We start from the raw sequence: 27,360 nt of genomic DNA on the forward strand, positions 1-27,360 counted from the left end.
GTAGATAGATGATCATCGTCCATTAGGAAAAGTACTGGTCGATGCCGTTTTGTCGTATCTGGTGCTGACCATGGTCCTCCCAAAAAAAGGTTTGAAACGAAGTAGGGGATGGTCGACATGAAATAATGGAACAATGCAGACTTCAGATGACCCGAGCCAGTAATGAAAGTCCGGGCGAGTGTGTTCGCTTCGAGTTTAGTGAGCGAGCGTCCATGACATGGCTTGAGCATTATGAGTGATGGTGATGTCAAGCCATGACGAGCTTGTCAGACCTGTGAGGCAGAACTCCTCGCACCAGGTCAAACATGACCTTACGTGGGGATCCACCGCCACTATCCGACGAGCCCTTCCTCATGGACCTTGGCGAGGCAATCTGCCTCGGCGCCGTGGTGGACGGCGCGGCTCCGCTCTGTTTGATGGATATCGTAGCGGCGACAGGGCTCGCGCGAGAGCCTCTGGTGGAAGAAGACGACGGGACTGCAGACGCAACGCTAGAGCGATTGGCCTGGAGTCTGTCTACAGACCCGTCGGATTGTCAATCGATACCATGCTGCTGCTTGAGCTGCGCTAACTGTTCCCGGCGCATGGAGATCTCGTCCGTTTTTGACCGAAGGGTCTTCTCTGGCTGGTGCCACAGTACTACGTCCAGTGTCAGTGAATGTGCCTGCTGCCAATCTCGTCCTGCGGGATTCAGACACAGGCGACTCACCCACGAGGTACCGGTTCTGAAAGTTGAAGCCATTCAGCTTATCAAGCGCGTTCTTCGCGTCCATTACATTCCAGAAGACGACATAGGCAGTGCCGCGGGAGTCGACAGAGATACCCTGTCGAATTTGGCTAGAGGTCAAAACAGCGAATTAGTTTATTGTCATGTAAGACGACGTCTGATACAGCAGACGGCTTGATGTCAGGGGCTGAGGCTGGACTGGCATACCGAACAATGCGCTCCTGGTTCGGGTCAAAGAGCGTCCAAAGCGCCTTTGAGTCAACGTCGTAGCTATCGATGCAAGTCAGTCATGTGTCACGAACGGGGTCGTATGATGGTGACGAGCTCGGCCGATCGACGTGGGAAGGAATTGAGGTATGGTGTCGATGGGTGACAGGGAGTCGAGCAAGCGGCAAAAACATACTTGAGGTTCTTGACGAATAGGATCCTGATCGGCGGCAGAAAAGTCAGCACCAGAATGTCAAGCTTCGCGATATATTGCGCATGAGGGTATACGTGGATGGGGGTCTTGGCGGCAGGAGACATTGGACTGAAGCCCGTGTGCCCGGGCCGTTCGACCGCGCAGGTCCGTACGCGAAAGGGCAAGTAAAAGAACGTACGGTAACTGCTCGGGGGCAATTTTGCCGGATCGACTCATATCTCGATGAGGAGTAGATGATGCGACGTCTCGGGAGAGATGATTTCGAAGGGTTTTGGCGATCTGGGGAGACGGCCAGGATGGCGGCGGGTGACAGGATGGGTGGTTTGATTGGGATTGAAGACGGAGGAGAGGCGTGCAATTGGGAGTCCAGGACTTCAAGGTGAGGCGACGGGCAACCACGCACCACCTGGACAGGCAGGCGGGCAGGCATCCACCAGGGCTCCACACACATGCGCTGTCGGCTGGGCGGACTGACCGGAGCCTGCCGCCTCCATTGCCAGCTCTCGCCGGGACTTTGCAGGTGGCAGCTAGGGGTACGTGTGGCCCAGGAGTACATTGTACTGTGCGGTGTTTGGCCGCGAGCCGCCAAGTGCCGCCAATCGTCTCCGCTTTGTCATGCACTTCCCCGCAAAATAGTGGATCCACGTGACACAGTCACAGCACGCCTTCGGCCTTGGCGGACCTCCGAGTGCTCGCTCCAAGCATTCCAATGTTGTTCGGCCGGCGACATCCAATCTGCATGCCCTTCTAGAACGAAGCGCTCCCCCATAGAAGGACAACCATCATCCATATGATCACACAAGTGCCTTCACTCACGAACCCGATGCTTCTAGGAGTGCGTAATGGAGATTTATATTCTTTTGTGAGCTGGCTTTTCCAGTTACGGGGAGCACAGCCGCTGCGTTATGTCCGAATCGGTGCTGCTTGGCCCGAAATACAAGAAGTCATAGGTAAAGAGCAAATGTGACATGACTGACCTCGGGTCGCCCGGAACAGACTGAACTTTGTGGCGCCTTACGGAAGGGCAAGAGACGAGACAGGAGCATTGAATCTGTTGACCAGAAGTGTGTTATTAGCCTTTCAGATCGTGTGACCAGCTCCAAGTTGAGGATTCTTGAGTGTTCGCCAGTCTTCCCATACAGCGCCTCCATTCTGCGCATTTATCTCTTTTATGGGTCGCAGATTGGTCCAGCGGCATTGTCGGATATAATGAGCCGCAATATACCCTCCACACGAGCCCAAACGTCAAGTTACGACGTGCCTGCTCTTCGCCCTTCAAACAGATCAGTCAGAGCATCATGTTTACCAAGAGGGAAGGGAATGTGCTCTCTGCATGCCAAATGACTCGATGTGTCTTTGTCTGGCAGGGGCACGACAAAGTACGACGCTGGCTACCATTGGTCTTCTGTCTCCTTCAGCGACTATGGCCATCGCCGGTTCTGGAAACGCTCCGACTGCGAGAGGTAGGACGCCGTAGCCTACCGCTGCGGTCGCGGGACGGGCTGCGGCTTATCAACTCTCTAGCTGCGCGGTCCTGCTGCAATTTTGTATCCCGAGCTGAAGCGCGAGACGCTGACCTGGAACGCGACCGTGAGCGTGAACGGCTGGATGGTCGCCTGTGGCGCCTTCGTGGAGGCGTTCTCGATCTGCTTGGAGAGACCCTGCGTCTTTTGTTTGCAGGGGAGGGCGACCTGCTGCTTCTGGAGACTGATCTGCTGGCAGAGGATGATGTATTTCTTCGGCGCGATCTCTGGCCTCTACCGCGGTCGCCTGATCTGTACCGCTTCCGCGGTGGAGGGGACCGAGTCCGGCGCCGCCTTGCGTCAGAGCGGCTGCCTGACCGTGACCTTGACCGTGAAGGCGAGCGGGAATACGATCGTGAGCGCGACCGCGATACTGAGCTTCTCGAGTGAGACGATACTGATCGTGAGGGCGATCGTCCCCGCCCACCACCTGGACGACCGCCCCGGCGCCCACTTGGAATGTACCGATCACGATCTCCACGATAGGCGTCCCTGGCTCGACTCGGGGGAGATCTGGACCGGTCGCGACCTCTACCAAAACCCCCTCCTCGGCGGTCATCAAACCTGTCCCCACCTCTTCGTCCTCGCCAGTTGTCGCCACGGCCACCTCGAAAGCCACGGTCGCGTCGTTCGCGGTCGCGAACATCTGAGAGCTCGCGATCGCGTCGGTCTTGAAACTCCCGTCGGGCTCGTGATTCTTCAGCGGCTTTGTCGGCATCCAGCTGTTTTAACAACAAGAAATCAGCTCGGAACATGTGGTTGTGGAGCGCTTGGGCATGAGCACTCACCTTTTCTTGAATCAGCTCTTGCTTCTTGGCCTCCAGCAGTTCCTTTGGCACTCCCTGAGGACTCGACTGGGCACTGAGGCACAGCTTCCACAGCTCCAAGCAAAACGGTGCAGTGTCTTTGTCGAGAAAGCCGGTAAGTTGAATCTGCATTGCCTTGATGTCTGGCTGCACAAGGGAGGCCAGGGTCAGCGTTTTGTTCGATTTGATAGACAGAAGCGTATTGGGCTCTTGGATCCACAACGTACATATCGGCCGGCCTCGATGAGATTGAAGCAGAGCTCAGTGACGACATCGTCTTCGGCTCCCAAGATCTCCGAGATCCTGCTGGCGATCCATCTGTTCCTAGAGTCAGCACGATCTGATGTGCTTACAAGAAGTATCTGTGTTCTGTTTGCGCTTGGTTGCTCACTTCTTCATGACCTGGAGGTTAACCTTCTGAAAGTCGACCTTCTGATTGAACTCTGGAGGGAACTTTGTAGCTCGAAGAAGCTTGGCGTCGACGCTGGACGCCATGGCAGCTGTTTGTCCTCAGAATATCAAGCGGCCGACGTTGATGTGTCGTGTAGGGGCGGTGGTGACCGAGCGGGAGGGAGGCCGTGAAGCAATTGAGCTGTCAACGACGCGTCTTCTCGTGGGGGAGGCACGGTGTGAAGAGGTGCGCAGTTGCTGCGTGAGGAAAAGCGTGACGTCGGGGAGATCGCTGTAGAAAGTGGCTAGCGGGACCGGTTGGTGGGTCCACCAGCGGGCGCTTTGCCCCGAGCGCTAATATGAACAGCATCCTGCACGTGTAAAGCTGCCCACCTGGGCAGCGCACAAAGCAACTCTCATCTCGATAGTCTTTCAAAACTCGCAGTAGAATACAAATGGCTCGCCCAGAGCAAAAACGTCATTCGTGGCTATATAGGTCCGCTCTCGAAACCAAGGAGAGCGCCTGAAGAGCATTACCTCCATCGATGCCATTACGCCTGCTGGCTGATTACCAAAGTAGACCGCGATCGCCTTTAGAACCACAGCGAGGCCATCCTCGAGACGTGGAGGTAAATTTTCGAGCTGCCAGAGCTATAATGAAACCTGTGCGCTGCAGACCCGTCCCAACGCCAAACTTTTAGAGCAATACCAAAACATAATTCGTGTCCGCCCGCTTTCCCTGACAAGTCCACAGAAAACGCCGGCTTAAAAGGAAGAAAGATGACCATGATGTGTGCGGTTGGATGCCGGTTCACTTGGGGTACGTGAAGCGGCTGGCAAAGTCAGTGCTGGCCCTTTTCCGGTCTGGATTTCCATACCCCTGCTGTTTCGCAGCAAGGGCGTTGACCTTCTCACGTGCCTTGACGAGGCTGCTGTTGTTTTGCTCTCTGACTTTAGCACGGAGCTCGTAAAGCGAGAGCAATGTCGATGCTCGATCGATGTCTGTGTCGGCGGCGCTCTATTGTGACGAAGATGACCATGTTAGCCACATGCAACCACTGGTTGAGGACACCATGAGGCAAGGAGGACGAGAGAGAGCGCATACCTCGTCCCTCGGGGTGCCTGGCGCGGAGGATGGCGTGCCTGAGACAGCCGAGTTTGTCCTCGAGATTGGTGGTGAGATGATTCGACGGCCAAATTTGTCCGTCATTCTGCGGGTGCTGTTTGAGGCTGGCGCACCGCCGGAGCTGCGTGGTGGAGGCTGGACATCTTCCCTGCGATCGAGGGTCTTGTTGGCGCTGACGAGGGCTTTGGCGGCGTCCTGGTCTTGCTGAAATAAAGAACGAACCATCAGTACAGCGCCAGAGTGAGAAGAGTTCGAGCAGCACGTGTACGTACGGCTGCTTGGAGGTCGTTGAGGTCGGCTAGCATCTGAGCTAGCTGTAGGGCCTCCATGGCGACGGTGCGCTCCGTGGCACAATGTGTTATGATGTTATGGACGACTGTGTGCGTAGAAGCGATGCTGGAACGTGATGCTTGTATTGTCGGATCAGGGTGTTGACGGAGGTGGGCGCGACGATGGCGGTGCCGTGGAATTAGGGACGGATGATGTAGTTTGAAGCCAGGAATCTTGAGAGAGTGGAGAGGGGATGATCCCTGCTGGGCGTGGAGCAGCTCTAGGGCTAGCTCTTAGAGCACTGTGGGCGGTCGGGCGGATGGCGGTCGGGCAGATGGCCGCTTGCAGGGCGTGGGGAACAAGATCCTACCCAAGCTGCCTGAAGGGACGGATTGACCATCCAGCCCCGCCCAGTTTCTGGGGAAGGTCGTTCCAGGCCAGCTCGACACACCTCGACCTTGCAGCGGGACGCCCTGGAGCGCTGGGTTTCGGGATGGTAAGCACTCGCGAATGCAGGTAGTGCAGCCTAACCGCCCACAGCTATGCGAGGCAACCCCGCAAGGTCAAGGGCACTTGGTCCAAAGAGTGTATGATCAGCTGGCCTGGCCTTGTGGCCGTCCTTGGCAGACGAGCACTTTCTGCGAGCCACTTCATGAACCTCGATATGCCCACTTGCACATCGTCGGCCAGGTTGTAACCGCTACGGGTTGGCGCCAAGGGCTCTCTGGCGGTCTATACAAGCCATGGGAAGCTATGACTGAGTGGACGTCATCTTCCACGAAGCTCCTTGGTATCCGGTTTTCCCTTTCCCCGCAGACTACTCTGTTTCTTCCACTGCTGCAGGCTAGAGTTTGTGTCTGTTGGAGGGCTGCGCTGGGCACTGATTGGCGCGTCTAAAGTAACTCGGTGGTGATGATGACTTCTGTCCCCAGGAACAGCGGACGCCGGTACGATATTGCGTGGGCGTGTGTTTGAGAGAGCGAGGGAGCTGATCGTCTGCTTACAAGACCTATGACAGCACCCAGAAGCACCCAGTGCTTGAGCACCAGACTGCTATGCGCGGGTACAAGTGTAGACTGCCGTTGCTGTCATTTCGTTCGCGTCTACACGGACGGCGCCACAAAAGAACTCGTTGTGCTGAGCAGTCGAGTGCAATGAGTGGCATGAGCATGGCTACGCCACGTCTGTTGCTGCCTTACACTGCCTCGTCGCTGGAAAGGCAGGCATGTTTTGTGCAGGTGTTGAGAAAGATATATGAGCAACCGCGCCGTGAGTAACCCAGCAGCCCGGACGGACCCGGCGCCGGCTTCGGACGGTCGCCAGCGCCGGGCCCGCACCCAGCACCCGACGGCAGTAATATCTCTGGGGAAGCCCACTTACTTGTATGTATGCGACAGCCATTGACAAGGCACCCATAGGGCAGGGCACGGAACCGCAGCTCGGCGTCAGCGGCTCGGCCTCGCTCCAGCTCCCTCCGCCGAATCTCGGAAGACCCCCCGATGGACCCCCTCATAGCCCACTTCTCCTCGACCCCCCAATCCTCGACTGTGTTGCTGCGAATTAACCTGTGACTTGTCGCGGGTTGTTCTTTTTGCCCAATTGCTCCAATTGCTGTTCCCAAGAACAATGGCCTCCCGGTTTTCTCCACTGCTCCGTCTCGGCTCCCGCTCTACCACCTCCGTGAGTCGTCGTCGTCCTCCTGCTGTCCACATCGCAGACTTACCCGCCTTGGGGGGAAAATCGACCACTAAACCCCGCGCCAGTTCAAGCACACCACCATCATGTCGCGCTCCATCACCGACGCCGCCTCCTTCAAGAACGCAGGCAAGGTCGTCTGCATCGGCCGCAACTATGCGTGAGTCTCTCCCTGCTTCCCCAAAGGGATGGCTTCTCGGACGACCACATCTGACATCTTTTTCCCGATCATGGCGCAAACAGCGACCACATCACCGAGCTCAACAGCGCCCGCCCGAAACAGCCCTTCTTCTTCCTCAAGCCGACCTCGTCCATCGTAGCCCCCGGCGCTGGCCCTGTCATCTGCCCCAACGGCGTCGACGTCCACTACGAGGTCGAGCTCGCCCTCATCATGGGCAAGGAGGTCCGCGACCTCGACGCCTCTGACGAGCAAGGTGCCCTGGATGCCATTGAGAGTATGTGTTCCCGCCCACACATATAGCCTCCTCCCAAGAACCCCAATTCGTGGAATCAACAGATGTCTCGGGTGTGTTTGTCTGTGAGGCAGGGCGTAATATTCCATAAAACTAAAACCACCACCTCTTCGCAATCAAAAACAGGCTACGCAATCGGTATCGACATGACGGCTCGCAACGTCCAGAACGAGGCCAAGAAGAAGGGCCTCCCCTGGTCCATCGCCAAGGGCTTCGACACGTTCCTGCCCATGTCCAACGTGATCCCAAAGTCGGCCATCCCGGACCCGCACAACGCCGAGCTCTACCTCACCGTCAACGACGCCACCAAGCAGTCCGACTCGACCAACCTCATGCTCTTCCGCATCCCCCAGATGCTCAGCGACATCTCAAAGGTCATGACCATCCACAAGGGCGACATCATCCTCACCGGCACCCCCAAGGGCGTCGGCCCTGTCGTCCCCGGAGACGTCATGCGCGCGGGAATCAAGGTGGACGGCAAGGAGATTGAGGAGGGAAAGATTGAGATCCCCGTCGAGGCGTCCAAGGGCGCTTACTCGTTCGCCGAGACTTAGAAGAAGAACGTGAGCGGAGGAGGATTGCGTTCGGTGAGCAAGGAGAAAGAGAGAGAGCGAGAGCGGGAGAGAGAGCCGGGTCTAGGTGGCAAACGTTCGGAGTTCAGGATGGAAATTGCTCGCAAACCTGTTGTGTTGCGGTGACTGGGGCGGCACCCCATGAAAAGTACCTAACTACCTAGATATACCAGCTTGCAAAACACCGCGTCGTAGAAACAGAAGCCGTTTGCTCACATACTCGCCGCACATTCCTCAATCAGCGCTCACACGAGCTCGGCTGATGGCGGATCTCGAGCTCACAAAAAACCCTGGGCACACGACAGACCTTGACTCGGCGCTCAATGCACAATGAGATTAGAGCTTCACGATAGATCCGATATGAGATGTATTACAGTGCCAAGCGTCTAGCGCCTGGAGCGTCATGTGCCATGTCTTTTATCTAAATCACAAAATAACCTCAACCCAGGTCATCAAAACCATGGCGCCGACCTATTCCCGGTATCCGCCAACCAGGCCCTATAGAGCTACACCCATTTTGTCTCCTTTAGAGAATTCTGTGTCTCGAATTTGTCTTGACTCTGCCATCTATTTAGCAAAGTGAAGGTCATAGCCCAGCCACTTGCGGGCCTGGACCTGTTCGACACTCAGGCCAGGGTACCCGTAAGTCAGTGGCAGGAAGAAGTACCAGCCAGCCAGAACCAGGCCCAAGATGACTCCAGTAGCGATCCAGGCGGGAGCCTGGCTCTGACCAGCGAAGCGCTCCTTGGCGGTCACATGTCGGCGGGGACCACTGGTGCGCACCTTCTTGCCCAGCTTCTCGACGAAGACGGTCTCCTCAGCCAAAGTAGACTCGGTGTTGAAGACGAATTCCACAAGAGAGCCAACAACCAGGCAAGAGGCCAAGTGGGCAGGAAGATAGTGGTGCAAGAAGAGCTGGCGACCCATGAGGAAGAAAGGGAAGTAGTGGGTTGCCCACGCAAGGAAAAAGAAACCGGTCGAGTTGTACAGCCGAGAACGAGTGCCTATCAGAAGATTAGCATGCATTTCCAAGACAGCGAGCATTTCGAGAGAAGCTTACGGTGGTCAAGAGCATCGACACCACGGCGGAGCGAAATCTGGTCGGCACCAATGATACCAATGTACACGGCAATCAAGCTGCTAGCGATCCACCAGCCAATGGGGTTGCCAAGGAAGTAGATCTGCTGGCGGGTGTCGGCCTGGGTCCAGAAGCTGACACCACGGAGCAAGAACGGCCACTGGTAAGGCTGGCTCGAGTAGGGGTGGCTGCTCGTCAACTGGTTGTTGTGCCAGAACATGGACCGCTGCAGCTCAAAGTATTTGCGAAGGAAGGGAAGAGTCTTGACCTTCTTCTCCTCCTTGACGCGGCGAGGGGAATCCGCAGGAAGAGAAGGAACATCCTCAACAAGCCAGACATTGGAGCTCGGCGCGATCTGCTTGTTGCCGTTGATCTCCTGCTGCTTGTGGCCCCACTCAGGCAGAGGCTTGGTGTGTGTCCACATGGCAACTTTGCTGGGGTTGTGGATGAGCTTGAAGTGGCTGGCCACGCTCTTGAAGTCCTGGTTCTGCTTGCCGTGCTCGATGCGAATCTCGAAGAGCGCGTCGTTTGCGCGCGGGCCATAGGCATCCTCCATTGAGACGGTGGTGAACTCCTGATTGGTCGGGTAGTAAGGAGAGGCAACGTCATGCGAGAGAAGGACGGTGTTGGTGACGGTGTGACGAAGGCGGACGAGGTCGTGGTTCTTGACACGTCTACCCATCACTCCATCGTTGACAGCGGGAAGAATCTGCCAGTGGTTGTTCAGGTCATCGAAAGGGTAACCAGTGACCTGCTGACCCTGGCTGGAAACTCTGCCATCATCGTAGCGAAGAGGATACTTGGCCTCGTGGCTGTGCAGGTATGCCTTGGTTTCCTTGTGGCGCAGCGTGATGGTGTCGTAGAACTCAATGTTTAGGGAGTTGGCGAGCATGACGTTGTCCGAGAGGGTTTCCTGGAACTCGGGGGTCATGAAATCGTCACCGGGGCCGGAGCGGCTCAGGATAGCGAAGTGGACCTGGAACCAGAAAAGGTAGAAGAGGAAAGGAACAATGATGAGGCCCACGGCACGCGCGATGAAGTGATTGGCAAACTCCCTGAGGTTGAGCGCGCCGCCAACACGCTTGATATCCAACAGATCCCACAGGTCAATGATGACAGCGGAGCCGACGGTGACGAAGGCAAAGAGACCAACGTACTTGACCGAGATGTCGCAAGAGAGCGCGAAACCAGTCAGGATGAGCCACTTCCACCACTTGCGGCTGAAGGCCTCGTGGCGCAACTTGTAAAACTTGATGTAGCAAAGCAGACTGCATGCCATGGCGAAGATGAGCGTGGCATCGAGCAGGATCAAGCGGGTCTGGCCAATGTGGGCATTGTCGAGCAGGACGAGCCCAGAGGCGACAATGCAAGCCGGGAGACTGTAGCCAGACTCCCACATGATCAGATACGTGACGGAGACGGTCAGAGAGCCGAGGAGGGCAGGTAGCGCACGGAACGCAACGTAGGGAACCTTGTTGACAATGTAGGAGTCGCCAATGTTTTCGAAGTGGAAGTGGCCGTCGTAGCCGACGAGCCAGCCCATAAGGGCAAAGAGCAGCTTTCCGAAGGGAGGGTGGACATCGAAGAAGTAGGTCTTCTCGAGATAGTACGAGGCAAACTAGATATCGTGGGCAATGTGTTAGCCTGGGATTGAGAGGCTATTGGAGGTTGTGGTGGAAGTATGGCTCACCTTGCCGAAGTGCACTTCATCGAAGACCACCTGGTCGGGGTGGCTGATGCCCCAGAAACGAGAAATGAAAGCAAGTACGGTAATGATGATGAAGCCGAGCTTGTAGTCCCAGTCAGAAGCCGGACCGGCGGGCGCCTTGACGGTGACGGCAGTCTGGGTTGTGCCGGCCTTGAGGTCCGTCGCCGACTTCTGCTTGGTGACGCCGCCGCGCTGGCGCAGGCTCCCCTGAGGAGAGGACATGGCGAGTGGCTAGGCTTGGCCGCGTCGAAGACAAAGTGAATCGGAATCTGTGGGTGGGAAGAGCCGTGGGCGTTAGCATTGGGTGCCGTGGCGGGAGGGGTGAAGCAGGATGGCGAAGGGTGCCGATTGACGTACGAAAGGATGAAAGGAAAGAGAGGCTAGGGCGCTGCGGATGCACCAGCCTGACGACAACCTGGGATGGGCAGGGTCGTCTCTGTACAGTGGTGAGCTCGTGGTCGTCGAGCAGCGGACTGGGAAAGGAGGAGAAGGGGAGAAATTTGGACGTGTCTCCTTATTCGTAGCTGGAGCTTGAGCTGCACCATCCCTTGACAGGTGTCTGGCCAGCGCTAGGGTTGTGAGCTCACGTCAAGTCTTGAACACCTATGGAGTACAGTGTGGCACAGGGTGTCCTGGGCCTGGAAGCAGGGGAGGGACCTCTAGCCCTGGCGGGCGGCGGCAGGGTTCCGGCGTCCCACGGCCACCTCCCTTGGAGGAGCTGTCGAGCTTCAGGCCACTTGTTCACACAGCTGTAGCCCGATACGCGTCACGGCAGCCACTGGCAGCGAGGGGACGCGTGGGGCCTATTGTTCTAGAAAGTATCCGGTACCTGGGTGGCATTTCTCGAGCACCGGGCCCACGCTAAGTCAAAGGGGCTAGCGGCTGATCTATCGACGTGGACGTTCCCGGGTCCCTGCCCTTCGCATTGCAATCATCGTCAACTAATACTTGGGCAGACCTTTTTGATGTCGAGGGATGTGTCCGTTGATGGCAACTGGAGATAAGACATACCCGCCTGGTCTGCCTGGGCACTTTATTGCAACCCGGGGTCTCTCTGTGTTCAAAGGACGCCTTGGCTGCGCACGCAGCAAACTCAATGGGCAGACTGGACCGCCGTACAGTGCGACGGGCAGCATTCGGTGCGCGGACGGCACAGCTGGAAACTCAACCGGCACTGTCCCCGCAACACACGCCGCCGAACTGCGGAGGTCCGTCGTTGAACATGAGGGTTCCTCCCCTGGCCGACCGGAGCCGGGGCAGCACCGCGAGAACCCTCAGTTGGAGCTGCATTGCAGGCTGAAGCTCCGATACTGGAGTAGAAAACAGCTCCGCGTTGCCAATTGACCCGGGACTCTCTCGTCCCTCTCCACCTCCCCGTCCATACGAACAGCAACCATGCGGGCCGCTTTTCGGAGCCTCTCTCTTCGCTCCAGCCTAGCCAGAGCTTCAGCCATTACTACCCCACGTCCCTTGGTCCCTTCATCTACAACACCTGCCCGACGTCCTCCTCAATCTGCACAGCTTTACCCGCAACACTCTCGCACCATGGCCGACTACACGCACATCAACAGCAGCGAGGCTGCCCCTGGTATGTTCTGCACTAGCCTATTTATCGGTTCAAAACCCTTGTGCTAATCATCATCCTTCTAGCTCTGGGACCCTACGTAAGAACAACCCATCTGCTAGACACCCGCAACTCACAACTTCCCACCTGAACACAAAGGTCTTCAACTACTGACTCTTATCATTGGTGATATACAGTCCCACGCCATCAAGACCCCGACGGCGATCTACCTCTCGGGCTCGATCCCGTGTGATGCGCAGGGCAACCTCGTAGAGGGCACCATCGGCGACAAGACGGCCGCCGTCTTCAAGAACATCAAGGCCGTCCTCGAGGCCGCAGACTCGTCCATCGAGCGCATCGTCAAGGTCACCATCTTCCTCACTGACATGGCCAACTTTGCCGACGTCAACACCGAGTACGCCAAGTGGATCCAGCACAAGCCCGCCCGCAGCTGCGTCGCCGTCAAGCAGCTGCCCAAGAACGTCGATGTCGAGATTGAGGTCATTGCCCTTCCTTAAAGGGGAGTCCATGTCATAAGAAGCAAGGGAGCTGTCGAAAACTGCAGCACATTGCGGCAGAAAAAGTAGACCACTCGAATGGAAGATCAACTTGAAGCACCCGAGACAGTATAAATCATGATGTACATGAAGTGACCAGTCTCAATATGCCGTAGATGATGGTAACGAAACTCGCCTTATAGTGGGTGGAGCATGAGTCTGGATTTGATCGTGTTCGGCAGAGTAACACTTCCGCGAAAGCATGGGCTGACATATTTGCTGCGTGTCCAACAATCTCCAAGTATACTGCGTAAGGCACAAGAACCTGTTCAGGAGCAACAACACGCACTTCATGTCCTCAGTCCATTTTTCGTAAACTAAAACACTTCCAGGTCTGAAACATTATAGTTTCTTGGCTCAAACAGGAGGAACGCTTCCGACGACAACGTCAGCCAGAATCCCTGCTCCAGAGCGATTGATTCCTAGGATGATAGAAACTGGACCCTTGCAACTCTCACGACTCCACAAGATATCTGCATAATCACATATATCTCAACAGAGCTACAAGCCACCAGACTCCCCTTTTCCTTTCGTTACAGCCTGGCCATCGTCCACTCCGACATCCACGCCCGAGAAACCTCCACAGATTCTGTAAACCGCAATCCTGAACAACAGCGACGAGGCCAGCCGAGCTCACCTTCAAAGGGAAATTCTGCGCCTTATGCCGAGGCTTCGTGACAGATCTGCTCGCTTACAACAGCGGCCAGCTACGGGTTGGGGACGAGAACCCTCGTCCCACAGGTAGCAATTGGGTCCCTGCCGGCGACGATTCTTGGGACTTTGGTGACGGCTACCGTCACCACGAGTCTCTGACCGCGCTCGAGCAGAGCTCGGCGCACTGTGACATGTGCCGGGTGCTCTACGCCGATCTCTCGCAGCTCAGCAAGGACGTACCGCCGCCGAAGAAGTACTACGGCCCAGGACCAGAAGAAGACAAAGAAGAAGACAGTGACCTCATAACGCAGGGCTGGCTGGGCTTGTATCCGTGGTGGGGGCAAGCCTGGATCGGCGTCAACTCCCGAAAGGGCCACTTCCGGGCCGGTTTCCGCAAAGGGCTGCGCAAGATGATCATGGGTTCGGACTCGTACGGCGCGACACCTCTACATACCTTCCGGATATGTCGCCAGCAGCAGCTCGAACCTCTCGTGGAGCAGGTCGAAGAGGTGAAACCTGCTCGTCGCCGGTGGAAAGCCCCGCCAGATGATGCCTTGCTCGGAAGCCACCCGACGCCCGCGCTCCCCTCGACGCTGACGGACGAGTACATCGCCGCTAGAGTTGCGAAGTGGCGGCGGGACTGTCTGGTGTCCCATGGATGGCCGTGCGAAGTCAAGTATGACGACCCCAAGAGGTACGCACTGCCTACTCGAATCCTGGATCTCGATGGAGGGGCCATGGACAGCATCGCCATCTACGAGACATCTCCCGGGGAGGAGGGAGAGTACGCCGCTCTCAGCCACTGCTGGGGAGGGGAGATTTCCGCACGGACATTGCAAGCGAATTACAGTGAACGTCTCGGTGGTCTGGACGTGGGCAGCCTGCCGCTCAACTTTCAGCATGCCGTTCGTGTCACCAAGGCCTTGGGGATCCGCTACCTCTGGATCGACGCGCTCTGCATCATCCAGGACTCGGCACAAGACTGGGCCCGCGAGGCGGCGCAGATGGCCTCGGTCTACGCAGGCGCCAAAGTGGTCATATCGGCACTTGACTCGCCGGCAAGCACGGCGGGATTCTTGCTGCCAGATCGGGTCCCCCTGGCCGAAATTAACGACGAGTACGCCGTGCAGAAGCAGTTCCCCGAGGTCTACGAATATCTACAGACGTGCCCGCTGATGGCACGGGGCTGGTGCATGCAGGAGCGGCTGCTCGGCCACGCGATTCTCCACTTCGGCAAGGAGCAGATGTTCTGGGAGTGCCGGGGGCTTCTAACCTGCGAGGATGGCAGAGAGGTGGACGGTCGGTCCACGGAGCACGTTATGGGAAAGTTCATCAACCGACGCGCGAGACTGGGCCATAACTTGGCCACGGGGCAACGGGACTGGGAGGACTGGTATGGTCTGCTGGAGGAGTATAGTACCCGAAACTTGACCGTTGCGTGGGACAAGTTGCCTGCTCTAGCAGGCGTGGCGGCTCAGTTCTGCGAATCTGGAGACAGCTCGCTGCCACGGCCGACGTACCTTGCTGGGTTGTGGAAAGAAGACCTTGCCAGGGGCTTGCTCTGGCTCGCGCACCACGATCATTATCCGGGTCGGAAGGCGTGGGGACCTGCTTCTCACGACGTCTGTAGTCAGCTTGCCCTGCCGTCCACCCCAGACCGCGCTCCGAGCTGGAGCTGGGCCAGCCTGGACGGGCATATCGACCACTTTGCCCGTCGGACGGAACGCGGAACAGAGTGGATGGAGATCTTGGACGTCGATATGGAACGGGGTGCGGATGAGCCGACATGCCCCCAATCATCTGGCAGTATCACGATCAGGGCACCGGCGGAGAGAATGTGGTACCTGCCTCACCCCGAGAACGGCGATGTGGGCGGGCTGGCCTACTTGGATGAGATCGAAAGTAGCAGCAGAGGATGGGGAGTCGTTGTGCTCGACCTGGATCGTCACCGGTCGCGGAACTGCATGGCTATCACCGTGACAAGAGTCAACGACGAGCGATACATGCTGGTTTTGGAGGAACAAAGTGATGGGACCTTTAAGCGGATTGGGCTCTGCATAGCCAACCAGCTTGAGTATGGGGTCAAGAGGTTCCCCATCACGCAGGTCGTCATTCGGTGAACGCTGTGGGGAAGTTTGAGAAAGTCATGAGCTACAGCCCAGTCAGCACATAGAAGGTGGTGATGACAGTGTGTCTGTCAGGTTTGATGGGCGGAAACACAGGATGATGGTCCTGGACGGGACCGCCAGAAAGATAATTACGTCGTACGGGATCCAGAAGTTGACTAAACGGCGGTTGACCCTGTACAGTCGTCTCTCATGTTACACAACCGGGCTAGGACTGCCCCTCGAGTTCTGTCGAGGGAGAGCGCTGTGGTGAAGGCTCGGTAGGGACCGATGCTGGTCACAAGTGCTTGGCAGACGCGGGGGATACGCGGTCGGCTGCGTCTTTCTTCCAAAGGGGTTCCAAATTCCAGGGCTGACAGCCCGCAGGCTCGGCGGCCAGGAGCACCCCAGTTCCCCGCAATTTGCAGGCCTTCTAGGGGCTTAGTCCCCCCTGAGATGACCCTGAGCTCAAAAAACTTAAGGCATACGCTTACTCTGGCGAGCACCCTGCAGGGAGAGCGACCTTGACGATCATCCACCCGCCCTGCCCTGCCCTGCCCCGTCCTGCTCCCGTGGACGGGTTTGGCCGTGCCCGATCCTTCACCTCCTACCTCACCCAACCCCAAGTGTCCCGACATCGTTGCTCTCCGCGCCTTCTCGCCAGCTCTCGAGCTCTCTCTGATCGCTGCAAGGGGGCCGCCCAATCCCAACAATGGCTGCGAGCCTTAGGTCGAGACGGCCGTGGCTGGCCGTCCTGCTCGTTGTCGTCCTCTGCCTTGTCGCCACACCCGCAGAGGCGTCCCTTGGCGACAGGCTGCCAGAGTTCCGCGAGTGTGTCAATGTAGGTCCTCTCCAGTTGCTCGTGCAGCTTCCCACTCGTCGCTTGCTCCTGCTCCTCCTCTCCTCCTCCTCCTCCTGCTGCTGCTGTGTAACGTCGTCTCCCAGCGGCCCGAACAACCAAGAAGCTAACCACTACGGGTTCTCCTTCCCACCTCCCTTAGGTTTGCGAACGCGACAACTGCAATTCGAAGACCAACCCGAGCAAGATTCGTCAGTCCCAAGCCCAGCGCCTCTCCTCCAGGCCTTCCTCTTCCATCGCAATTCACGCGGCGTGTCTTTTGGGGTTCTGACCAATTTCCTTCCTGCTTCGCAGCCCTCCACCGCCGCCTCCTTCTCTGGACGTGCCCCCAAGAATGCGACTACGCCTGCCAACACATCATCACCGCGCACCGCGTGGGCCGCAACGAGCCGATCACCCAGTTCCACGGCAAATGGCCCTTTAACCGCATGCTCGGCATGCAGGAGCCCTTCAGCGTGCTCTTCAGCCTGGGCAACCTGGCCGCCCACCAGCAAGGGCTCGCCAAGATCCGCAGGCATGTGCCCAAGACGTACCCGCTGCGGCCCTTCTACGTGCTCTTTGCTTGGTTCGGCACGGCGTCCTGGGTCTTCAGCGCCATCTTCCACACGCGCGACTTTGTCTCCACCGAGCAGCTCGACTACTTTGCCGCCGGCGCCAGCGTGCTGTACGGCCTGTACTACGCCCTCGTCCGCGTGGCCCGCCTCGACCAGAGCCCCAGGCTGCTCGGGCTGTGGACGCTCCTGTGCGCGGCCCTGTACGCCGCGCACGTCTCGTACCTCAAGTTCTGGCGCTGGGACTACACGTACAACATGGCCGCCAACGTCGCCGTCGGGCTCGTCCACAACCTGCTCTGGTACGGCTTCTGCGTCGCCAAGTGGCGCGAGACGCACGCCTGGTGGTCCGTCTGGCCGGGCCTCATCGTCAGTTGGATCATGCTCGTCATGGGCCTCGAGCTGCTCGACTTCCCGCCCCTCGCGGGCGCCTTTGACGCTCACAGCTTGTGGCATCTCGGCACCATTCCTCCCTGCATCATGTGGTACAAGTGAGTCTATACACCCCCCCCCTCAACTTCAACCTGCTTCGCATGGATTTTCCGGGTAGGGCGGGGGGGCTAATTACAATTTTTTTTGCCTGGCAGCTTCATGATCAGAGACACCGAGGACGATATAGCCAAGTCAAAGGTCGCCAAGCCCAAGGCGTGATCCCTCCCTCACTCGGTGGGCGGGCAAACGGCGTTTGCGGCAGCGACGGGTGGGAAGCTGCCACGCCGTGACATATTGACACCGCATCTCTGCCCACAACACTATCCTACAGTACAATGTATCACTACCACCCGCTGGCATTTTCAGGAGTTTGGGATCGGGTCGCATCAGCTCCGGCAAGAAGAAGACCGGGAGCACGGGGACACAGGGAAAAAGCCAACAATGGCATATTCACTTTATATGTTGTAATTGAGTATTATTTATTAACTCGTACTATGTCGATATTATACCCAAAGACAAACCGGATTTCTTTCTACTGTCTTGACCACAACGACAGGATGAATGGCTGTCTACTAAAGTCTGATCTCAAGTCAGTCGTCTCGTCATGGTTCAGAGAGTACACCAGTTGTTTGAGAGGAAGGCGTGTGAAAAAGTGTGAGTGTATTTGGGGAAGAAGACTTCTTCTCATCCCAGCCACTTTCATCTCCTCGGAAGAGGAGACGTAAAGACAATGAAGAAAAAAGGCTCGAGAATTGTCTCCGGAATCAGAAACCAAGTTGATATAAGCACGACAAATCCCCACCGAAGCCATCGGACCCTGAACTTGTCCCCCAACGAAACTCCCGCCTCGGGACACCGGCATGAGCGGGACCAGGACTGCGGCAGGCACATGGCGGTGCACACGCAGTCAGTCCAAGCACTCTACCCGGCACTCCCGAGGACGAGGGCCCGCCGTGGGGAAGAGGTGTATCGCCGCATGGCCCAGCCGTATATTGGAGGAGACGGAGTTGTGACGAAGAATGGTTTCCTTGCTGCGCGAGCAGCGCGGAAAACCACTCGACGGCCCAGCCCCGGAGCTCCTCGAGGATAGTCTCATACGGCTCTTCCTATGTTATGTATGTGTAGGTTGGACCCTGACGGTGTCCGAATCATCATTTCCGGTCGAGCCTTTTTTCTTTCTTTCTCTCCGCTGTGACGTGTGGTGGTAGGTGAAAATGGGAAAAGAGGGAGTGATGGCGAAGGAGAATGGGGATGATGGCGTGCCAAGGTGAAAGCCAAATCGACTCGCTTGGAAGCGAGGTGCGGGCTGTGGCCGAGTTTGCCTGGCGGCGACAGAGCATCATTGTGCTAATACACCTATAAAGGCGACAGAGAAGGCTGGGCAATAAGAAGCACAAAAGAAACACTTACGGTTTGAAGCTCCGCGCGAGCTCTCGAGATGGGCCAGCGAGCGCTTGGTCGTAGAGCAGGCACGCATTCCCTCGAGGCTCGCGAAGTTGTGACCGTCAGTGAGTGATGGTGTTTTCTGGAACCAAATCATGCCTTGCGAGCCCAACGGGACCTTGCGCACCTGAAAGATGCACGCCGCAGCGCGTGCGCGCTCCGTCGCCGCATAGCACGAAGTCGTGGGTGAGCATGCAGGAGGGAAAGAAAAATTGGCCAGCGTTGGAAGGCTCGCAATTTCAGAGGTCGGTTGAGCCCCACTTATCTTTGCGCATCCACCACGGCCGTATGGGAAGCTGCGACCACCATGCAGGCAGGCGGTCACCAGCAACCTCACTCAGCATTACGACCCGACAGAAGACAACGCCGGCTTAAGACGATTCCAACGACAAAGACAGAGCCCTGCTTCTGGCCTGTGTCCCTTCTGGAAATGGAGCGCAATAGTCACTAGGCAGTCACAACTAGCGTTTGAATCAACGGATAATGAGACTTGCACGTTCAGGTAGAGGAGTGTGGTCAATTCATTAACCGCCAGGGGCTATAGACCTCGAAATCTTAAACCCTATTCCCAATCCGAAAATGGCTTCAGTCTGATTGCCAACCATACTCTCGCCCAGCTTTACCGAGAGCAATCAAGAAAAAACAAGGTGGCAAGCTTGCGGAAACCAGAACACATAAAATTATGTACAAAAGTCTCGGGGAGTATCACTCAACCTCGAAAGACTGAAAGACTTGTCGCTAAGTGGTTCGCACAACCTGCAGCCGCAGAAACCCTGCGCAGCCAGAACTTCTACTCATAATCGTAACATCGTAAGAAATCTCCCTTTAGTGCTGACTCTTAACAGCTCAGTGCTGCTCCGGGAAAGTGGCAAAATCGCCAGACCAGTCTACCGTGGTGTAGTCCATAAAGTCTTGAGACGATGGCTGAGTAAAACCAGCAGCCAAGCTTGGTGGCATGGTGCCAAACACGGTGGGATCAAGCTCCATAGACTTGTCCAGACCACCAGTTGGGAAAAGAGGGAAATCTTCGCCGATCTGACCGTTGACGGCAAACTCGTCAATGAAGCCCTCGTCCAAGTCTGCCATCGAGGTAGGGGTGTAGAGCATGGCGCTGCCCTGGCCAGATGGCGAGAAGTGAGGCTGGTTGCCATTGAGGGGCGCGCACAGATCCTGTCCCATGGTGGCGAAATTGGCCGAGAACTCCTTGTTGAAGAAGTTGTTGGGAGGGGTGGGCAGCTGCACGTGCGCTCCATAGATGTCCTCAAACTGACCAGTAAACTCGGGGGTGAGCTCCTGGAAAGCATTGAACTGGCCAGCATCAGTGGATGGAGTGCCACGCTCGAGGGGCGACGAGAGCTCCTCGGGTGTGAGATCCTCAGGGGAGAACTCGAGCTGAATGTCATCATGCAGGCTGGGGACACCGAAGAGGTCGGCCTGGAACTGCTCGTGCGAAGGGTACATGGGAAAGTCGAGGTGCGAACCAATCATCATGTCCTCAGGGGGAGTCATGATGGGGTTGGTGTGATCGCTGCTTGGGGTTGGTAGGTTACCCATGGCAGGCGTGGGCTGAGCGGAGGAGCTGCCCTTGACGCTGTCGCCCTTCTTGCCGTTTGTCTTTGTGCGGACATAAGTCCAGCCATGAGCCTTCTCCATGTGCTGCTTGCAGTTGGACTCACGCTTCGACTTGTACGGACAGGGCTTGAAGTGGCACTCGTACATGGCAGGCGCGGAGGAGTGCTTGTCGTTGACGTGGCGATCCATCTCCTTCTCCGTGGGCCAGCCATACTCGTGGTATTTGCAGGTGGTGAAGGGACACTTCCAGGGGCGCGAGTGTGTTTTCTCGTGCTTGGTGAGATCACAAGGGCGCTTGAACTCCTTGTTGCAGCCAGGCTCCTTGCACTTCTTGGGCGCAAGCTCCTCCGGAGTGGCGTTCTTCTTCCGGCGAGCCATGGAACGCATGATCTCCTCCTCGTCTTCGAGCTGTTGGCTCATTGATCGCTTGACGCGGATAGGACCATCTTTGGACTCCTCGTCGTAGTCCTCGATCGGCTGGCCGGTCGCCAGAGAGATGGCCTTGCCGTTCTTCTTCACTCTGACAAGCTCGGCGGGCCGTCCGTTTTGAGAGAGACCACCCATGAGCTTGACCTCATCGGTGCTGGTGGTGATCATGTCAGTAGGTGGTTGCAGGCAGAGTTGATGAAGAGAAACATACGGGTCGACGTCGAGGTCATCGGCAGCCTCGCCAGAGGCCAGTCTCTCGCGAGCGTCCTGCATCTGCTGGGCGTGCATGCGGATTTGCTCAACGAGGTCGATGAAGTAGCCGTTGGTGTAAGGCCGATCGCTCGGTCTGGTTTGCTCACGGTCTGTGAGGTACTCCACGGTGGCTTGGATGCATTGGATCGAAGTAAGGCAGAAGTCGCGGTACAGCTCGGCAGTCTTTGCCCGCTCCTTCAAACACAACATCCTGTAAGTAACTCCCCAGAGACCAGAGTCGTTCTCGAGCTCACTCACCGGTGCCATAAAGATCAGAGTCTTCTCAAGATCCCGAAGGCAGACAATTTGGCGCTCCTGAATCCTCCGCGGGCAGTCCAGTACAATAGGGCGGAAGTCCTTGAGCTTCTCATTGGCCAGCAGGGGCTGAAGAGTGTGCTCGGTGATGCGGTTGATGGCGCGGCTGCTGAGGCGTCCGAGCGACTCGTGACGGAATGAAGCTCCAGAGCGTGTGATGGCGCCAGCCGTGACGGCAGCGTCCTTGTGCTTCTGGTTTGCCGAGTCGAGCGACGAGCCCAGACCACTGTCAGACTCGTGGCGGTTGCTGCGGCGGTTCCGGGGGCGGAGGACTCGCCTCTCCGGGGCGGGAAGCTTGCCAGCCATCGTGTCGGGCATGACAGTGTTGTCCAAGAAACCACGAGGAACGGGGAGTGTGTCGTCACGAGACGAGCGACGAGAAGGCGCGTTTGATTTGCCACCGGCCAGAGTCTTGTCGATGTCGCCGATGGTCAACGCAGCGCGGCGCCGGTGTGCGTCGACAACATCCTCGAGTGTTGTTTGCGAGCGACGAGGGAGTGATGGCACTCTGAACGTAGAAGGGGGGCTGGATGGGGGAGTAGTAGGAGAGTGGAAGGTTGCACCTTTGCGGAGGACGACGTTTGTCTTGATCTTGAGGCCTTCACCGAGCCCTTCCTGGTGGGGGGCAGGTGTCCTTCGAGGGTTGGTAAAGGACATGTTGAAGGCGAGAGGAGGGAGGAAACCTGGAGTAGGACAGGGCGATAGATGTATGCACAAGGTACGAGACAACTGATTGGCAAGCTATGACGAGAGGCAAGAGGGGTTAGCACTGTTGGTGCGTAGTTCCAAGCCTAGATAGGGCTGTGAGTCACCCTGTGCTGTCGACACACCGAGGAGCTGTTGGCCTGAGGAATCCACAGGAGGTCGAGGAAGGGAAGATCCGGCTTGATACACCAAGCCGGGATGGTCGAGAAAATGCCGCGAGGACGAACGCGTCGATTGCCAGGAAGAGAGAGTATCCTTACTTGTTGGTAGAATCCAGTAGAGACACCAGTCGAGGTGTCCTATGATGGATGATGACTCAAGGCCCCGGAGAGATGCGGACCAGGGGCGAGTATGCCTTGGCTCAGATGGAGTGGCACGAGACCGCGGCGAGATGCGGTAAGAGTGGTCCAGAACTTCCTGGTTGCGGCATATACCTTGCGAGAAGCAGGCCAGGTGTTGGAGACTGCGCGATTTGGAGATGGCGACAGGTGCGTATTTGTCTCGTCGAGGCAGGACGAGAAGGTGGACAAAGGTTGGATGGATGAGGGTGGACAGGGCGGGTCGACACAGTTAAGTCGAAGCAGGACCTGGCGGCGGGAGGACGAGAGCAGCGAGAGTGGGACTGCTGACAGGGACGAAATGTGTCTACCTGATGGGCCAGGCCGCGAGTTGACAGGAACAAGAGACACGGACAGGATAGGACAGAGGAGGACCGACCAGAGCAACTCGAAAGAGGCAGACGAGAGAGAGGCGACGTTGGGAGGCGACGTACGGGTGGGCGGGCGTGAGACGAGGAGTTGTTGCGGTCTTGAGCAGGAGCGGATTTAGGCAGCAGCCTGCAGGCCCCTGCCCGCCCCCGAAGCTGAAGAGCGGGTCCGTGCCGTGACGCACAGTGCCTCCCCCCTAGTGGTGGTGATCTCCACGAGCTGCCTCGTCCATGGCAGCTGTGGCACCTTCGCACTCGGGTCGTCCGGTTGGAGTGGTTGAACCTTTTTTCCTTTCTCTCTTTCTTTCTTTCTTTCTTTCTCGAGTTAGCACCACGATGCTTCTCTCCTCCTGATGAGCCTGCTCCATGAATGATCGGTCGAAAACACTATTATGGACAGATGAGCCAGATGGTGCCATACACTGTAAGAGCCAGCGACAGGCACGGTGTCTCGTACTGTCGCCTTCTATGCTCAGCTCGCCGGGCGCAGCACTTGCCTCGCCGGCCACTAACGAAGGCGTTTGCCCAGTGCGGCCCCACTGAGATGTCCTGATGGCAGCTGCTCAGCCCCAATGTGCCCTGATATGATGCGATGATGATTTCCCCCGACACGGCCGAATCGACCGTCCGGCCGCCCTCGCTGCCAAAGCCCGACTGCGCCTTGTACCAGCCCAGCCACTCCTTCTGGCGGATGGCCCATGCGAGCGAGACATTGCTCGCGAGGGACATGTATCTCCTTCCAATGTACTCTGGCTGATGTTATTGTATTGCTTTGCATTGCATTGCATAGCTTCTGCTCTGCTGCTCTGCTCTGCTCTGGTCAGAGCTCAGGCGGCACCTGCGCTGGATGCGGTGGAGTGCTTCAATGTTCTGCTTCCCTTGCTGGTCTCAAAAGGGTCGAATGTCGTTGCCTGACAAATCGGGTCCGGCGGCTCGCTCTAGGTCCACCGAGTTCTGGGGTCTTCCACGAGCATGGGCCAATCACCGCCGAGCATGCCATGGACAAGCGACCACAGTCCTCAAAGGTCCTCCACTCAGTCCGACCGGTGCGAAGCATCAGGACACCCACCAATTCGCTCTCCATAAGTCGAGTCCTCCTCGCAAGGACAGCTCGACGCCAGAAGACAGGACAAGAGGCCACTCGGCGCTGCCTGCAGGGCAATTGCAGCCAGTCCTATCCGTCTGCCGGCCCACCTGCACGAGCCTACTTTAGAGGTATAGCGTAGTGTCTCTGGGTGGACTGGAACGACCCGTGGACTGCTGTTTGCTGTTTGCTCGTGCGACACTGCACAAGCTCAGTCTCCCCTGGGCTTGTGTCTGTTGGCTACGGACACCCGAGCATTCCTGCACAAACCTTGGAATGCTCCCCGGGTCAGCTGGTCCCGTGCAATCCCGTGCAATGGCAGTTGGACAACCCTTCTGCCCCTGTCGCTTATCCGCGCAGGGCTGTTCTCTAACCAATGGCCACGACTGCATGCCGCTCAACACCAACGACTCACTGCCGTGCTGCATCTCGAGGTCGGTGAGCAACGGGGACTGCATGCTCATCCATGGATTGACCACCGGCCGGGGTGAATGAACCCACCCTGCTGCAGCGCCTCGGTTCCCGTACCCATCAAATCATGGCTGTTTGTGCCGTCCACGATGCCCCATCAGCCCTATCGTGACCACCCCACAGTGACTCAATCCGAGACACTCTCGGCTCTGATTCGCCCACCGCCGCTGGCTGCTGCTGCACAGTCTCTGCGCTGCAGCCCTCACACTATACGGGTTTCCAGGTTGGCTCTCCAGCCACTTCCTGGCCAATCAAGTCCCTGCAAATCCGGCTGCCTCGCACGTCCCGTCGCTCCAAATCGAGCGTGGCTGCACCAGAAACGGCCCTGCGACGAAACGGCCAGACGTCAGAGACAAGACACCTGAACCCGACTTTTTATTCGGGTGCCTGACGACTGTTTCCGACAATGTTTTGGCTGAGGGGAGACACCTACGGGGAAATGCTGTAAGCCGCAAGAAAGGCCACGACGACAGGACACGTAACCCACCACATCCGGTAGACGGCTTGACGACGTGGTCTCTCTCTTGGCACATCCTGCCAAGCGCCCTGTTCGTCATCCTCGCGCAAGCACACTCTCTGGCGCAAGACATCCCAACGTCAGTCCAGACCATCTAGACCATCACGCTTGGCACAGTCTTCCATGTCCTTTCCGTAAACATCATGGATCCTTGCTCGGTCCACTTGAACACCACGTGAGAATCTCCATGAGCTCGGGTCCGTCCCGTGAAACATCCCCGGGTATCTCCACCACCGCCCTATCGAGGCTGTTACCCATCTGTGTCTCGAGATCATCGTGCCCCTTATGCAGGAACATGTGCCATGAATGCCTTTGGCATCCACTCTTCGACAGGCAACAAGCTGAACTATACCAGGCACCACCTTAGCAAGATCCATTGGCGTTTGCCTACAACAATCTCAACATTTTACTTGGGCGTTCCCAAAAAGTCTTGGGCGCCTGCCTTGTGCTTTATTGTCCTAAGAATTGTCGGTGTCTACTTGTAGGGAATTCACCTGGTAAGTAAACATCGTCGCAGCTCGTCACAACGACTCGCTCAGCTCGACCCCGGCTAGCCAATGAACGCTCGCCCTCCATGGTGTCCAAAACAAAACGGTGCGTTATTTGTATACAAGCTCTTGCGAATCATGTGTGAGACCAAACAACCCAATAGAGACCCCGGCCAACCCATTGCGAACTTTTTTCGATCCGGGGCTGTCCTCGTAGCAATGCTTGTCAACACCTGCTTCTGTCGAATCAGAACCAAACGCCGCTACCGAGGCAGCGATTGATGGTTATACACACCAGATCCCAACGGAAGTGAGTACGCAGACGACGACCGAGGTGAAGTCAGCGGCGAGACGACATATGTCGCCTTCCAGGACTCGTCTCCACGCGTCGAACTACACGGCGATACACCATTCGAGTCCACCTCGAATCGGTCATCCTCGCTTCTGTCATGCTGCAAATATGCGGCCGTAAGATCACGCCCGCATTTGTTGGTATTGTTGCCGTAGTAGTACTTCTGTGCGCCGTGCTGGCCCGGCCCTGGGGGCTCAAAGGAGCATGGCGTCTCGTCGGCGAACGGTGATGGCTGCTGCTGTTGGTAGTGTGGCTGCCGAGTGGGCCTTCGCTCCTCCTGTCCCCTCTGCCGTCTCTCTCGTCTTGTCGCCATCGACGACGGCGACGACGACAGCAGTGGCCGGGCGGGTATAGTCGGCCACAAGGTGATCCTGTTGGTCGACACCCGGCCCTCATACCGTCTTCCGCTGTCGTGGCTCCGTGGTACTCCTGTTTCTCCTTCTCCTTCCTGCCGCAGGCCAGCACGCCACAGCGAGTCCCCCCTCCGCGGCAGGGACCGATTATAGAATCCGGCATTCTCGTCGCCGTGCAGGTATGGCGTCTCCACGTCTTGCTGTCTCTGCCGGACTTGCTGCTGGGAAGCAGGAGACGAGTAGAGCTGCTCGTTTTGTGCGGAGGCGTTGACGCGCAGCGGGAGGAGCAGGCGGCGCGGTGCTGCTGTTGTTCTCCGTGCTGTTGGTGATGCCGTAGAGTTCAAAGATGTCGTTGTTGTTGGCGGCAACGAGTTCAGCAGGGTCGTAGAAGTTTCCAGACCTTGACGCTCGCCAGGCCGGTATGGTCGCGGCGGCGGCGGCGGCGGTGGCGGCGGAGCCCGTAGCCCTCGACGAAGCAAGCTCCTCCTAGTCCCTGATGGTGAAGAGCTGCTTCCACCACTCTTGCTCCCCATCCCGGCACCACCGCGTATAGACACGCCGCCCTCCGCGGCGGACGACGACGACGCCTCTCTCTCATCCCCGTCATGTTCTCCGTCCTCCTCGTCGTGGCAGCCCCCAAGCAGATGCTCGAATTCGCTCCCCGGCAGTCCCGTGAGGTTCTTGCACACCGAGAACATCGAGCTCCTGGAGCTCCTGGAGGCCCTCCCCATGCGGCCACGGAGGGGCTTTGCTGCGGCCGCAGGCCTGGTTATTACACTACCTAGGGCTGTCCGCGATCCGCCAGCTGCTGCTGCTGCTGGGAGGATCATCGGTCTTTGTGGTCCGGGGAGATTGTAGACTCTGGGGTAGTGGTGCTGAGGGATTACTACGTAGGGAGAATTCCGGGCTTGAGTCTGGCTGTTCTCGGTCTGCTGGTGCTGGTTTCGGTGGTGGTGGTGGTTGTAGTACTGGCTGCTATTGGTATTCGTGCCGGGCCTGGTACTTGTTCTTTTGGACCGTTGTCGTCGGCGGCGGCCCAAGCAGGAGAGCATGGTGTGGTTGCTGCTGGGGGGTCCCCCGTCACCGATCGGAACGGAATCGCAACGGAACTCGAGGTAGGCAGTGGATGCTTAAGACTGGGTGGGCTGTATTCTGCTGCGGA

General features: G+C 57.5%; 9 protein-coding genes across 9 annotated transcripts; 3 read left to right on the forward strand and 6 right to left on the reverse strand.

Annotated features, from left to right (window-relative positions):
• Positions 1-535: 535 nt before the first annotated feature.
• B0I36DRAFT_360450 (uncharacterized protein) lies at positions 536-1,252 on the reverse strand (the record flags this gene model as incomplete). The annotated part of the gene is made up of 4 exons (XM_046158315.1): positions 536-639; positions 710-837; positions 935-997; positions 1,131-1,252. The coding sequence occupies 4 exons, from the start codon at positions 1,250-1,252 to the stop codon at positions 536-538; spliced, it is 417 nt and encodes a 138-aa protein (XP_046015091.1).
• Positions 1,253-2,435: 1,183 nt separating this feature from the next.
• Positions 2,436-4,173, reverse strand: B0I36DRAFT_86598 (uncharacterized protein). The gene is made up of 4 exons (XM_046163478.1): positions 3,869-4,173; positions 3,705-3,795; positions 3,460-3,624; positions 2,436-3,393 (listed from the first exon to the last, which is right to left on the reverse strand). The coding sequence occupies exons 1-4, from the start codon at positions 3,970-3,972 to the stop codon at positions 2,563-2,565; spliced, it is 1,191 nt and encodes a 396-aa protein (XP_046015092.1). The 5' UTR covers positions 3,973-4,173; the 3' UTR covers positions 2,436-2,562.
• Positions 4,174-4,678: 505 nt separating this feature from the next.
• B0I36DRAFT_346863 (uncharacterized protein) lies at positions 4,679-5,218 on the reverse strand (the record flags this gene model as incomplete). The annotated part of the gene is made up of 2 exons (XM_046156504.1): positions 4,679-4,885; positions 4,973-5,218. The coding sequence occupies 2 exons, from the start codon at positions 5,216-5,218 to the stop codon at positions 4,679-4,681; spliced, it is 453 nt and encodes a 150-aa protein (XP_046015093.1).
• A 1,718-nt stretch (positions 5,219-6,936) lies between these two features.
• On the forward strand, positions 6,937-8,196 carry B0I36DRAFT_86660 (uncharacterized protein). Its single transcript, XM_046163480.1, has 3 exons — positions 6,937-7,118; positions 7,202-7,413; positions 7,558-8,196. Exons 1-3 carry the CDS (start codon positions 7,045-7,047, stop codon positions 7,983-7,985), a joined length of 714 nt encoding a protein of 237 aa, XP_046015094.1. The 5' UTR covers positions 6,937-7,044; the 3' UTR covers positions 7,986-8,196.
• Positions 8,197-8,277: 81 nt separating this feature from the next.
• On the reverse strand, positions 8,278-11,342 carry B0I36DRAFT_86655 (glycosyltransferase family 39 protein). Its single transcript, XM_046163479.1, has 4 exons — positions 11,147-11,342; positions 10,772-11,058; positions 9,064-10,699; positions 8,278-9,007 (listed from the first exon to the last, which is right to left on the reverse strand). Exons 2-4 carry the CDS (start codon positions 11,009-11,011, stop codon positions 8,571-8,573), a joined length of 2,313 nt encoding a protein of 770 aa, XP_046015095.1. The 5' UTR covers positions 11,012-11,058; positions 11,147-11,342; the 3' UTR covers positions 8,278-8,570.
• A 715-nt stretch (positions 11,343-12,057) lies between these two features.
• On the forward strand, positions 12,058-13,184 carry B0I36DRAFT_317399 (Endoribonuclease L-PSP-domain-containing protein). Its single transcript, XM_046153150.1, has 3 exons — positions 12,058-12,377; positions 12,440-12,453; positions 12,551-13,184. Exons 1-3 carry the CDS (start codon positions 12,185-12,187, stop codon positions 12,869-12,871), a joined length of 528 nt encoding a protein of 175 aa, XP_046015096.1. The 5' UTR covers positions 12,058-12,184; the 3' UTR covers positions 12,872-13,184.
• Positions 13,185-16,222: 3,038 nt separating this feature from the next.
• B0I36DRAFT_317401 (PER1 protein) lies at positions 16,223-17,970 on the forward strand. The gene is made up of 4 exons (XM_046153151.1): positions 16,223-16,510; positions 16,671-16,719; positions 16,823-17,570; positions 17,667-17,970. Exons 1-4 carry the CDS (start codon positions 16,382-16,384, stop codon positions 17,728-17,730), a joined length of 990 nt encoding a protein of 329 aa, XP_046015097.1. The 5' UTR covers positions 16,223-16,381; the 3' UTR covers positions 17,731-17,970.
• Positions 17,971-19,451: 1,481 nt separating this feature from the next.
• Positions 19,452-21,403, reverse strand: B0I36DRAFT_317405 (uncharacterized protein). Its single transcript, XM_046153152.1, has one exon. It carries the CDS (start codon positions 21,241-21,243, stop codon positions 19,801-19,803), a length of 1,443 nt encoding a protein of 480 aa, XP_046015098.1. The 5' UTR covers positions 21,244-21,403; the 3' UTR covers positions 19,452-19,800.
• A 4,353-nt stretch (positions 21,404-25,756) lies between these two features.
• B0I36DRAFT_360458 (uncharacterized protein) lies at positions 25,757-26,896 on the reverse strand (the record flags this gene model as incomplete). The annotated part of the gene is made up of 1 exon (XM_046158316.1): positions 25,757-26,896. One exon carries the CDS (start codon positions 26,894-26,896, stop codon positions 25,757-25,759), a length of 1,140 nt encoding a protein of 379 aa, XP_046015099.1.
• Positions 26,897-27,360: the final 464 nt, after the last annotated feature.

Source organism: Microdochium trichocladiopsis, assembly GCF_020744255.1.
Source record: "Microdochium trichocladiopsis strain MPI-CAGE-CH-0230 chromosome Unknown B0I36scaffold_3, whole genome shotgun sequence".
Lineage (NCBI taxonomy): Eukaryota > Fungi > Ascomycota > Sordariomycetes > Xylariales > Microdochiaceae > Microdochium > Microdochium trichocladiopsis.

Bases quoted from the DNA above. Each gene is read 5' to 3' on its own strand.
- B0I36DRAFT_317399 (XM_046153150.1), top strand. From the start codon at position 12,185: ATGCGGGCCGCTTTTCGGAGCCTCTCTCTTCGCTCCAGCCTAGCCAGA.
- B0I36DRAFT_86660 (XM_046163480.1), top strand. From the start codon at position 7,045: ATGTCGCGCTCCATCACCGACGCCGCCTCCTTCAAGAACGCAGGCAAG. The intron at 7,119-7,201 runs GTGAGTCTCTCC...TGGCGCAAACAG, and splicing joins TGCATCGGCCGCAACTATGC to CGACCACATCACCGAGCTCA. The intron at 7,414-7,557 runs GTATGTGTTCCC...AATCAAAAACAG, and splicing joins TGCCCTGGATGCCATTGAGA to GCTACGCAATCGGTATCGAC.
- B0I36DRAFT_86598 (XM_046163478.1), bottom strand. From the start codon at position 3,972: ATGGCGTCCAGCGTCGACGCCAAGCTTCTTCGAGCTACAAAGTTCCCT. The intron at 3,796-3,868 runs GTGAGCAACCAA...CTCTAGGAACAG, and splicing joins AACCTCCAGGTCATGAAGAA to ATGGATCGCCAGCAGGATCT. The intron at 3,394-3,459 runs GTGAGTGCTCAT...TTGTTAAAACAG, and splicing joins AAGAGCTGATTCAAGAAAAG to CTGGATGCCGACAAAGCCGC.
- B0I36DRAFT_317401 (XM_046153151.1), top strand. From the start codon at position 16,382: ATGGCTGCGAGCCTTAGGTCGAGACGGCCGTGGCTGGCCGTCCTGCTC. The intron at 16,511-16,670 runs GTAGGTCCTCTC...CACCTCCCTTAG, and splicing joins AGTTCCGCGAGTGTGTCAAT to GTTTGCGAACGCGACAACTG. The intron at 17,571-17,666 runs GTGAGTCTATAC...TTTGCCTGGCAG, and splicing joins CCCTGCATCATGTGGTACAA to CTTCATGATCAGAGACACCG.
- B0I36DRAFT_86655 (XM_046163479.1), bottom strand. From the start codon at position 11,011: ATGTCCTCTCCTCAGGGGAGCCTGCGCCAGCGCGGCGGCGTCACCAAG. The intron at 10,700-10,771 runs GTGAGCCATACT...CACGATATCTAG, and splicing joins ATGAAGTGCACTTCGGCAAG to TTTGCCTCGTACTATCTCGA. The intron at 9,008-9,063 runs GTAAGCTTCTCT...ATCTTCTGATAG, and splicing joins TGTCGATGCTCTTGACCACC to GCACTCGTTCTCGGCTGTAC.
- B0I36DRAFT_317405 (XM_046153152.1), bottom strand. From the start codon at position 21,243: ATGCACGCCCAGCAGATGCAGGACGCTCGCGAGAGACTGGCCTCTGGC.